The sequence below is a fragment of the Ctenocephalides felis genome, unplaced genomic scaffold (assembly GCF_003426905.1).
Source record: "Ctenocephalides felis isolate EL2017-DRISC unplaced genomic scaffold, ASM342690v1 CF-g0.4_SCAFFOLD_03571, whole genome shotgun sequence".
NCBI lineage: Eukaryota > Metazoa > Arthropoda > Insecta > Siphonaptera > Pulicidae > Ctenocephalides > Ctenocephalides felis.
Genome location: NW_020539725.1, coordinates 52,174,079 through 52,186,575, shown reverse-complemented (window position 1 = coordinate 52,186,575; position 12,497 = coordinate 52,174,079). Strand labels below are relative to the sequence as shown.

The window sequence follows — 12,497 nt, the reverse complement described above, 5'->3', positions numbered from 1 at the left end:
ATTGGTCGCAAACGAACGATTTGCTGGAAATCTGTCAATCGGCATGCCACGTCAAACCAGATATAAATATACATATGTAAATACGCATGTAAACATATACATGAACCAAATTACAGAGAAATGATATTGCTAAATTTGCACCAATGTGTGTTGTTCACTATTCTTAGAAAAGTTTTTTTTAGTGGTATCTGATGTTGATCAATGTAATTCTTTTAAACTCTAAATCATCTATCAAGTTTTATATACACGAACAAAAGCATATTTTAAGCACAAAAGCGGCGTGTAAAATTCATTAAATTACTAAACAATAGAGCACTCCATAAAAAGATCTTGAGCATCATAAAATGTTCTTGGGTTAATTCAAAGCATTCAACGGTAGCTCTGAGTATGCGGTAACCGCTGATTTACGGCAAATCTGTTGTAAAGCAAATAACCGTTAAAGATATGCTTTTTTAATAAATGCGTATTTATTTCATCATTTGACAATAAGCTATTTTATGACGTCAATAATTTGTTTTACTAGATTTCTTTCAATATTACCTATCTTAAAAGTAAAATTGATTTATTTCTACAAACAAAAGCATGTTCATTCTATATTAAAGTACCTTGATATGATAAATTTGATAAATTTAAAGTTATTCTGATAGCAGTGGTGTAATAAATATGAAGAATTAAGTAGGTCTTCAGCAAATTTTCTGAAGTTATTTTTTACTTTTACATAAAATAATTGGTCATTGTTGAATATTTTACCATGTATTCCGAGAACATTGTTTTGAATTGTTTTGGATTTTTTAGTTTTTTTTTTTTTTTTTTTCATTTATTTTATTTGGCCTCTTATTTACAAACTAGCCATATACAACATTTATATTTCCTACATTTATATTCTAATTTTACTTTTAACTAAAAAATTATATATAATTTTATAATAATCAATATTTGACAGTAAACTAAATAAATTAAATGGTTTAACTAAATTTTTAATTCTATATAATTCATATAATAAATAATCCCTATTTTCTTGATATCTGCTGCAAGTTAAAATTATATGTTCCAAAGATCCCACATCCTTCCCACAGTCACAAATAGCTGACTCTCTCATCTTTATTTTGAACAGGTGTTCTGGGAAATGACCATGGTTACACCTTATTCTGTTCATCGTACTTATAAAGTATCTATCTTCATTTTTGAATTGATAAAACCAAGGTACCTTTTTAACAAAGTCGTTAACCCCTTTATAATATTTTCCTTTATATCTTGATGTTATTTGCCAATCCGTTTTCCATTTATTAACTGCTTTATTTTTCATAACTTTTATTATATCTTTATTTAATACTTGGTTATATTCCATTCCCTTTAAGCAAGCGTATTTGGCTAATTCATCAGCTTTCTCGTTTCCTGAAATTCCGGAGTGACCTTTTACCCATCCTATTCTTATATCCTTTCCATTTTCTTTAATTTTCTCCAAATCTTGCAAGATATCAAAATAAATTTTTTCTTCTAAATTTAGATCTCTAAAAAACACTTGTAATTTATTGATACAGCTCATGCTGTCCGTAATTATAATTGTTTTATTATAATTCTGTTCTTTAGCTTTTCTTATGGCCTCCTTAATTGCAAATAACTCCGCTGTATAGACAGAAACACACCCTGGTAACTTGTAACATTCACTTGTTTGATTGGTTTCTTTATATATAGCAAAACCTACATTGTCCATATCCTTTGATCCATCCGTAAATATAACTTCTGCATCTGGATTATTATTAACAGACTTTAATAAATCGATATTTATAATATTATCAAATATACAACTGTCAAAATATATTTTATTATAATAAGGATGAATGCTGAATGAATACATACTTTCTTGATATTTAATTACTTCTCTAAAACTCTGAATAATAATAGGTATTTTTTTATTCAGCCAATAAATATTACGTTCGCATTCATTATTTAAATCACTAATTCTGTCATATATTTCAGATGAATTAAAATTAATTTTTTTCAGCATATATTTGTCACTCAACCATTCATATCTGACTTTTAGTGGCATAACACCAGTTTCTAATAACAGTACATTTGTTGGTGTCGATCTCATCATACCTGCGCAAAATCTTAAACATTTGTATTGAATTTTTTCAAGCTCATTTACCATATTTGAATGTCCAAAAATTATGCTACCATATTCCAGTATTGATCTAATTATGGTTTTATATAAATTAATAGATGTGATAGGGTGTGAACCCCACCAAGTACTGTTTATCAGTCTCATTAAACTGGTCTTTTTTTCAATTCTTTTTTTAATATAATTCATATGATATTTAAAAGTCATTTTTTGATCAAAATATATACCTAGGAATTTATTGTTGCAATGAATTTTAATTGTATTATATGGACTTGAAATACAAGCTGGGAACTTTTTGTTGGAATGCCTCGTAAATATTCCTATGGAGCTTTTATCATCTGATAGTTCCAGACCTTTCTCATTCAACCAAATATGCAGCAATTCCATATTCATAGACATCATATCGATGGCCTCTTTCAAATTATCTTTTTCAATATAGATCAATAAGTCATCTGCATATTGTAGAATTTTCGTACCTTCCAACCATATACCTTCTATATCCCGTACATATAGAGCATATAATAAGGGACTAAGGATAGCTCCTTGAGGTAGGCCCTGTCGAAGAACTCTTCCAATCCTTGCATTTTCATTTATTTTAACTTCGATTTCTCTATTAAAGGTAGAATATACCATAGCTTTGATCAATTTTTCTGGAAAGCCAGCATGTACAAGACTTTCTGCTAATTTTCCCGGCACCACATTATCGTATGCACCCTTTATATCGCAAAACAGTGCAACGACATACGTGTTTCTTGAAAAGGCTAGATGTATGTCTGTGGAAAATATACTTAGACTATCTTGCGTGCTTAATCCTTTTCTAAAGCCAAATTGGCTTTTGGGCAATAACTGATTGTTTTCAATCCACCACTCGACTCTTCTTTTTATCATCCTATCTTTTATTTTAGCAATACATGACGCCAAAGTAATTGGTCTATATGCATTGCTATTATCAGAATTATTGCTCTTCTTTTTAATTAAAATAACTCTATATTTATTCCAATCAGGAATTTCATTCGGTGACAGCCAATACTTATTAATAATTTTAAGTAGAATTTCTTTTCCGGACTGTGGAAGGTTTTTTAACATAGAATAATGAATGTTGTCTAATCCTGGAGCAGTATCTTTGATTTTGCTCCAAGATTTTTCTAATTCCCATAATGAAAATGGTCTAATTAATGACTTTTCTACCGAACCTGTTACTCTATTTCCTTTAAGATATTTACAAATATCATCACCCACTCCAAAGGGCGCAATATTATCAACTACTTCTTCCACTACTTTATCATTAATCAATTCTGAATTCTTCTCATTCTGTGAAATATAATTGTTCATTGATTTAACCATTTTAAAAATAATTTTAGATGGGGTATTAGGATTTAGATTGTTGACAAATTTACACCAACTTTCTCTTTTCTTTATTTTTAGTTCTTTCCGAACTTTAGCTTTAATTCTATTACACTGAAGGAAATTTTCTAAACTCGAATTTCTTCTAAAGTTCTTTTCTGCTTTTCTTCGTTCTTCTACCAGTTTAAGACATTCTTCATCCCACCACACTGGTTTCCTCACTTGAGATGTTGTTAATATTTTATTTATTGGTATACATTTTTCCGCAGTTTGATTTATAATATTTGTGAATTTTTCATAAATGTTACTATCTAAATTATTGCCCAATGATAAAATTTCATGTTCAATAATTATTTTATATTTTTGCCAATCAGCTTTACCACAATTCCATTTTCTATTGGGAATCAATATCCTGTTACTTCTCACTATATCCAAATAAAAATAAATAGGATAATGATCGGAGCCTAAGTTTTCCTCTATTACTTTCCATGTTATTAAATGAAATATTTCAGAAGAGCACACTGTAACATCAACTACAGTTTTAGTGTTTTTAAACACAAGTGTTGGGGAACCATTATTTAATACAAATAAATTACACTCTTCGATTGATTCCATTAAATTCATTCCGTAATTATCATTATAGTTACATCCCCAGGAATGGTGATGCGCATTTACATCTCCAGCTAAAATGAACGGTCTAGGAATATTCTCAAATAAATAATTCCATTGTTGTTTCGTAACGTGTGTCCCTGGCGATATATATATTGATACCAAATATACTTTTTTATCTCCTAATATTATTGATATTGCACATAATTGGACTTTGTTTATATCTATTTCTCCAATATCTATATTTACATTCTGATAGTTAATTCTTTCGTTAATAATTATAGCCGCTCCACCTTTCCCGTCATATCTGTCAGTTCTGATTATATTGTAATTTTTTAAATAGTACCGTCGGTTCCATTTGAACCAGGATTCTGATAAAAATATAACATCAGTTTTATTTTGATATAAAAAGATTTCCAAACTTTCTTTGTTAGAATTAAACGATCTAATGTTCCACTGTAAAAAATGCATAATGAAATTTATAGATTTGGTTTTAATTTGAATTTCACTGTTTAAACGTTTATCAATTTTCTTTTACTTCTAATAATTTCAACTTTTGTTATTATTATCAAAACCAACTTTATTTTGTTGTTCACTAATATTTCTAACTTCCACACTATTATACTTCTCGTAAATTATATCCATATCCTTTTTAAATTTTACCACAACTTCCTCTAGATCATCACACTCTTTGTTCCTTATTTTTTCTCTCAGTTTTTTAACTAGCTCCTCATGGATTATTTGTATTTTCCTAATTTCTTCTATTTCTATATTTTTGCCGCAATATTCGCGCCTTTGTGAATTTCTCTCTCCACTTGTTTGTTTTAAATTCCTGTTATTCATTTGTATATATCTGCCATTTTCAGTTTGTCTTCTTTCCATAATTCTTCTAGGTTTATTCATCAGCATTAACCTACTTTGATCAATATTTATTTCTTGTTCTTGAAGGTTACTCAGTGCTTCATACCTATTTTTATTTATCATGTTTGTTCCATAATTAACTGCTTCGTTAATTCTAGGAAATGTCTTTTTGAAGTCTGGATTGAAGTGATTTATTTTTGTTACTTCTGCATAATTTTGTTTCCGAAGAATAAATTTGGCCTCCGAGTACGAAATATTCTGAAAAGCCATTAGCTCTTTTACATTTTTATTAAATTGGTAAACTTCACAATTTTTATCATTTGCTTCGTGATTTTTGTGACATCCAGCGCATTCAAAATCTTTTTCTACGTGACACAATTCAGCATTGTGCTCTCTAGAGCATTTTCGGCATCTTTTTTTGGCCTTACATTGCAGGCGAATATGACCATATCGCCAACAATTGTGGCACTGTATGACTTTCTGTACAAATGGACTCACTTGAAGTTTTACTGAATATATTGATACTTTTTCAGGCAAGTAATTTCCTTTGAATAAAATTTTAACCATTTGAGATTTCAGACTATTTGTATCTTTGTTTCTTTTTTTAATACAAACTACATCAATTATTTCTATATCTGATTTTATTACTTCCTTAATTTCTGACTCATCCATTTCTTCATCCACATTGAAAATTATCCCGCCCTAAATAATTTATGTCTAGGGATATATACTTTTATATTATTCTTGTTCAAAAGGTCTTCCCTAATTATTTTATTCGCATATTCATAATTTTTGAAAACTATTTTAATTTTATTTTTGCCTATTTTTGTAAAATTGTCAATATTTCTACTTATTACTGGGGAAATTTTATATATTATTCTACCCAGTGCCACATTATGATAATTACCCAAATTTTGATTCATTGATTCAGCATAAACTACATATGGGCCTTCATCTAATGCACTATAGTAATTTTTCTCAATATTTAATTTTAATTCACTCTGACTCTTGTTAGAATTTTCCTCAACAACCATGTGGTTGTCATTCCTTCCATTTCCTTTTTCCGCTTCTATAACATCCGGATTACTACTATTTTCTTCTTCAATTTCCATATCATTTTTCTTCTTATTAGTTTCTTTTAAAACTTCTATATTGTTAGAACTATTACTTAATTCTTCTTCTATTACCATATCATTCCAATTCCGCTGAGGTTCCTTATTATTATTTCTTAATTTATTTTCATTGATATTTTTTGTTTCCTTTGCCTGATCATCTTTTATTCCCAGTACCATTTTTTTAATTACTCCTTCATTAATGTTACTTTTCTTCGGACTCATTTTTGATCTATTTACCTTATCCATTTTTTTGTATTCTTTTCTTGTATCTAATTTGTTAGTACTACTCTTGACACTTTTATTACCACATCTTATATCAGTATTTTTAACACTATTTACAGTATTCAAATTAACTTTTTTACCATCATTATTTTCACTCATTAAACTACTATCACTATAATCACTTCCATCGTCACTTTCATATTCCATACAATCACTATTATTAATTAAACGCACTGCATTACTAATTTTTATACCTGTCTCGACCTCTGTACTCACTGCATTATTTCTATAAACCGATAACGAAACGTCATCAGGCCCGAGTTGCCTGTGACTCACCACACTTTGTTGTTGATCTATTATTTATATCAGGTATTTTACGCAACTAGATGTGTACTCGTCGACCGCTCGACGTTGAATGTGATTTTTTAGTTTTAAATATGATTTTAAAACATTCCCCAATATAACACATGTTGCAATCATTGCAGTCAAACTTATGAACTAAGTCAGCTATTCTATGCTTCACAAACATAATTTTCCTTACGTAGATCTTTTTCTCGTTTATTACGATGGAAATTATAAAATAGTTTTCAGAATTTAATTAAACCGATGGCTATTGTAACTATGGTGAATAACTCAAAATTTCAATATTTTTAGAATTCAATTTCTTGTATCACATTTTACGGTATTTTTATTCGCTCAATTTATTACACGTCAGAAGATACTTATCTTAAGAATATAGATCCATTGAAAAACCACATTGTTACTTTTTATAAATCCGATCTTTTGTACACGTATACAAAACCTATAGTTACAAACAAAAGACCACTTATAAAATTATTCACGGATATTACTGCAAGCATTAATCGTAGTTTTTTATTAAAAGAACTGTATGGTATTTTATTTTAATGACTTTATTGATTAGGAAATAATGTAATGCTTTGATTTTTTAATGAAGCGAAGAAACCAATTGAACGCATATTACTCAAAGTATTTTGAAGTAATAAAAACCGTATACGAAAACTTGATTAGATAAGATTTTATTTCTAGATGATGTAGATTACAGAACGGAAAATTTATATAATTAACAGAACCAATCAAATTTAGAAAAACCAAGATTTATGAATAAAGATACACCTTTCTCAGTAATGCAATCTAAATTCCACCCATATATGAAATATCTATCTATTATCAGCAGCATATATTTTTCTCATCTACATGCTTTCTCTATTTTGCTGATTATTTATTCTATGTGATGTAATTCGTATTTTATTACTGTGAGAAATAATAACATGGAAAAAGCATTCATATTTATATGGGTTAAGAATATTCTAAGTGCTTCCTGAAAAGAAGACAAATCTTGTCTCTAAAACATAGTATACATATATTGAAATAGATTTTTAACTTCCCGAAGGAGAAGTTTATGTTTTCATCAAAAAATCCGAATCGCTAATTTTATGTTTTCTCGACGTTTCGAGCCATTCTGAATCGAATGAGACCAAATTTGGAAAAAGTATGTGTGTGTGTGTGTGTGTGTGTGTGTGTGTGTGTATGTGTGTGTGTGTGTGTGTGTGAACAGATTTTTTGCCGTAAATCGACGTTTTCTCCAAAACGGTTGGACCGATTTCAAAAATTTAAAAGCCATTTGATGTATCTCGATGAGGACTATCGTCTCTGAGTTTTGTGCGGCGATCGGTCGGGCCGTTTCTTTGTAAATTGCAGAAAAGTGAAAAATTTTTCGTCCACGTTTTAGCCCGCAATTCTGAATCGATTCTGAAAATTCAAAAACCGTTCGATAGATATTGGTTGGGAATCGTGCTGATTAGTTTTTGGTAAAGATCGGCCGGGCCGTTTTCTTGTAATAAAGTTTTTAAAAAAAAAATTTTGACGATTTTTATGATTATTTTTTTGACGATAGATACCATAGTTTTCTAGGTCATACTAAAATATTACGGCCCTACGACAACTGGTTCAGCTTTAAAAATTCGTCAAAGTTTGCAAAAATCAGTATGGTCTTTTTGGCATTTGTCAAAATTAGACTTTTGATCGACGTTTTCTTAAAAACGCCTGAACCGATTTTGGAAATTTAAAAGCCATTTGATGTATTTCGGTGAGGACTATCGTTTGTCAGTTTTGTGCAACGATCTGCCAAGCCGTTTCTTTGTAATTTGAAAAAAAGTGTTGAACTTTTTGTCCACATTTAAGCTCATCCTACCGAACCGATTTTAAAAAATCAAAAACTGTTCGAAAGATATTAGTTGGGAATGATGCTTATTAATTTTAGGTGAAAATCTACCGAGCCGTTTTCTTGTAATTAACTGTTGAAAAAAAGTGTTAAATTTTTGTTCACATTTAAGCTCATCCTACCGAACCGATTTTAAAAAATCAAAAACTGTTCGAAAGATATCATTTGGGAATGATGCTGATTAATTTTAGGTAAAATCTACCGAGCCGTTTTCTTGTAATTAAATGTTGAAAAAAAGTGTTAAATTTTCGTCCACATTTAAGCTCATCCTACCGAACCGATTTTGAAAAATCAAAAAACTGTTCGAAAGATATCATTTGGGAATGATGCTGATTAATTTTAAGTGAAAATCTACCGAGCCGTTTTCTTGTAATTAACTGTTGAAAAAAAGTGTTAAGTTTTCGTTCACATTTAAGCCCATCCTACCGAACCGATTTTGAAAAATCAAAAACTGTTCGAAAGATATCATTTGGGAATGATGCTGATTAATTTTAGGTGAAAATCTACCGAGCCGTTTTCTTGTAATTAACTGTTGAAAAAAAGTGTTAAATTTTCGTCCACATTTAAGCTCATCCTACCGAACCGATTTTGAAAAATCAAAAACTGTTCGAAAGATATCATTTGGGAATGATGCTGATTAATTTTAGGTGAAAATCTACCGAGCCGTTTTCTTGTAATTAACTGTTGAAAAAAAGTGTTAAATTTTCGTCCACATTTAAGCTCATCCTACCGAACCGATTTTGAAAAATCAAAAACTGTTCGAAAGATATCATTTGGGAATGATGCTGATTAATTTAGGTGAAAATCTACCGAGCCGTTTTCTTGTAATTAACTGTTGAAAAAAAGTGTTAAATTTTCGTCCACATTTAAGCTAATCCTACCGAACCGATTTGGAAAAATTAAAAACTGTTCGAAAGATATCATTTGGGAATGATGCTGATTAATTTTAGGTGAAAATCTACCGAGCCGTTTTCTTGTAATTAACTGTTGAAAAAAAGTGTTAAATTTTCGTCCACATTTAAGCTCATCCTACCGAACCGATTTTGAAAAATCAAAAACTGTTCGAAAGATATCATTTGGGAATGATGCTGATTAATTTTAGGTGAAAATCTACCGAGCCGTTTTCTTGTAATTAATTGTTGAAAAAAAAATTTAAGCCGATTTTCATGGAAATTTTTTTGGCGATATACATCATGGTCTTATAGAACTTACTGTAATATTACGGCCTAACGACAAGTAGTTTAATTTTAAAAATTCGTCAAAGTTTGCTAAAATTATTATCGTTTTTTTTTAAAGTAGGATTAATGAAGTATATTATTTACACATTTTTTTTTGATTAACTCGATTATTTACACATTTCGGGAAGTTCATGTAACTTGCCTCAAGGCTAAATACCAAACCAACTAGTTTTTATAAGATTGGTCGTTTTTTGCTTAATGAATATTATAAGTATTAATGTTTTAATATCTGCGCCTATTCCATTTTAAAACATTGTTATTTTTTGTAGTCATTACAACGTCCAAATCCAATGCCAATCCTACGACGTCCAGGTTAGTAATTTACTAGAGTCGCATGGTTATTTTCTAATTACTAGTTTTGTAATATACTCATTTCTAATCATCTTTTAATAATAAAACAACGTCTAATTAGTATATATTATATAAAAAATTTGATTAGCTGAGTTGAATGCTCATCAGTTCCATATCATAATTCAAAGAATTCTTACACCAACTTTTACGTTTCCATCTTCGTTCAAAAAGCTCTACTCACAATTATATTATTATTCAATTTTGTGATTTGTCGACCAATCTCTTCTTACATTTCACATTTTGAAGTACTAAGTGGCTACTCGTATCCTTTAATAATCCCAGCCAAAACCCGCCGCAACTCACAACATCACACAGATTTTAGCTCTGCTGTTTTTTCATCCTGCGCAATTAGCACCTGCAAATCTTCCGTATTCCCGTTGTTTTTGTTGTGAAGTTCGAACTTTCGGCTTGTTTGAGCAATTTTAAATAAGCGGACGGTAAAAAATATCGCGTAGTCACAAAAGCTCTTGATTTCCGATGCAATAAGTCGATTATTTACGACCTTGCCGCAAGCGCTAATAGTAAGCCGCGCTCTCCAGTGGCGCAGCAAAAGCGAGCAGCAAACAGCAGCGCGGCCGATGTCAACTCAACTTCCGCACTACTAAATTATCAAAATTAATAACAAGTTCAGTTGCAGAGGAATAAATAATAAGTACGTGTACAAAACTATGTACATGTATCATGCTTGGTATTTACAGTTGCTAATTAATGATATTATACAACGGATGTGAAAGACTGAGGATTATTATCAAGTAGTTGGTAGTATGGGGATGCGCTTCTTTGACATCTGAACTAAAATTTCCTACTTCTGTAATCTATTCTAATATGTATTTTGCAATACTTGTCAAAATTAATGGAATTGTAAAATTTGTATGTACATTTTTTATTACAAGTAATAAGTTGCTCAATAATTTTATCAAATCTGAGTTATTTGCTTAACTTTAAATCCAATTCCTAGTTTCCTACAAGGAGCACATAAATTATCTTTATTATCTTTTGTTTTAGTTTTTTTAATTCTTTGCATTACCTATGCATTATTAGAACGGTTTTATTCTGGAAATGTTGGCACTATTTTTGATCGTCTTGTTTTGATGGGGCTCATTAGGATCCAATGGCACTGTTGTAACAAGTTGCTTGCGAAGGTCAATTGTTGTTTGAACTCGATCATAAAAATGCAATGAACAACTCAACAAATTAATTATTCTCACTTAAATATTAACTGGTTTCTTTGACATCTATCGGCCATGCGCCACGATGACCCGGACGTGTTGGCGTCCGGGTTATGTGCCATGTTATGCCTGCAAGATTTAAGCACTAAATTTTTGCATTCTTAAATTAAATTTAAGCAATTTGTATTTATAATTGCAAAAATTTAAAAAATCACAGTTTTTGCCTTAAATATTATTATTTTAAGAGTGCTAAGTGTAAATCCATATATTTTCATATGTGTTATTAAATTAATTAAAATCTAATTTTAGAAGTTTACTATCTAAATATGATTTTAATTGTAAATTATCTGATAGTTACTAAGAATATTTAAAAATTATTTTGATTCTGACATTTGTGAATAATTGACAATTCTAATGATTTGTTGTTTCAATTTATCTTATAATTATTTATTAATAATCAAACATCGTCATTTAGTAGATGACAGGTACAGCTTACCCTGGTTAATTTGCTTGAGTTGACAATTACAAGAATTTCAATGTAATATTAGTTTTAAAATTTTATCCAGTAAATAAACATTAGGGAAAACGTAATAATCATTTAAATCAATTAAAATCAGTACAAGAGTTAAATGAACTTTTGAGCTTGTGCCTCATTATTTTTTAAACAACTAATAGCTGAAAAATGAGAATTTTGCATAATAGTTGATATCTTTGCCATGCAAGTTGTCTCATAGAAAAAATAACTGTTTGCTTGTAGGAATATGAAACTTGTATCTGGAATAGTACTTTTTCAGTGCCGGAAACTTAATGAAAACATTAATATTTAGCTTTCACATTTACCATGATCTTTTCGTTTTACTTACTCAAATCATAATATCTTAACTATAAATTTTATTAAAAATTCTCATAATCCTCCAATGTTACACATGGCCTATGATTTCCACAACATATCATAATTGATATATTTTCTCGTGTATTACAACTCAGCTACCGATATTACGCATCGTACTTCTTCGATAAACGTTTATAATATAATTATTGATATGGTATTACTTCCTGATTATATTAATTTATATGTATATCGTAGCAAATGTTTTATATCTTGTAATTAATATTTACGGTAATCGGAAACTCTAGCCTTGTCAACAGTGTTAGAAACCAGTATTTCCTGCAAGTTACTGCAGGAATAGCATCATTAAATTATATTTATAAATTTATATTGAA

At 29.6% G+C, this 12,497-nt stretch overlaps 1 protein-coding gene across 1 annotated transcript; it reads right to left on the bottom strand.

Annotated features, from left to right (window-relative positions):
* Positions 1 to 4,624: 4,624 nt before the first annotated feature.
* On the bottom strand, positions 4,625 to 6,273 carry LOC113386231 (myb-like protein D). The gene is made up of 2 exons (XM_026624022.1): positions 5,844 to 6,273; positions 4,625 to 5,112 (listed from the first exon to the last, which is right to left on the bottom strand). Exons 1-2 carry the CDS (start codon positions 6,271 to 6,273, stop codon positions 4,625 to 4,627), a joined length of 918 nt encoding a protein of 305 aa, XP_026479807.1.
* Between the last annotated feature and the right edge of the window lie 6,224 nt (positions 6,274 to 12,497).

Excerpts from the sequence above, each read along its gene's own strand:
- LOC113386231 (XM_026624022.1), bottom strand. The coding sequence starts at position 6,273 with ATGAGTCCGAAGAAAAGTAACATTAATGAAGGAGTAATTAAAAAAATG. Across the intron at positions 5,113-5,843 it reads ATCAATGAATCAAAATTTGG|ACTTCAAAAAGACATTTCCT; the intron begins GTAATTATCATA and ends ACTTCAATCCAG.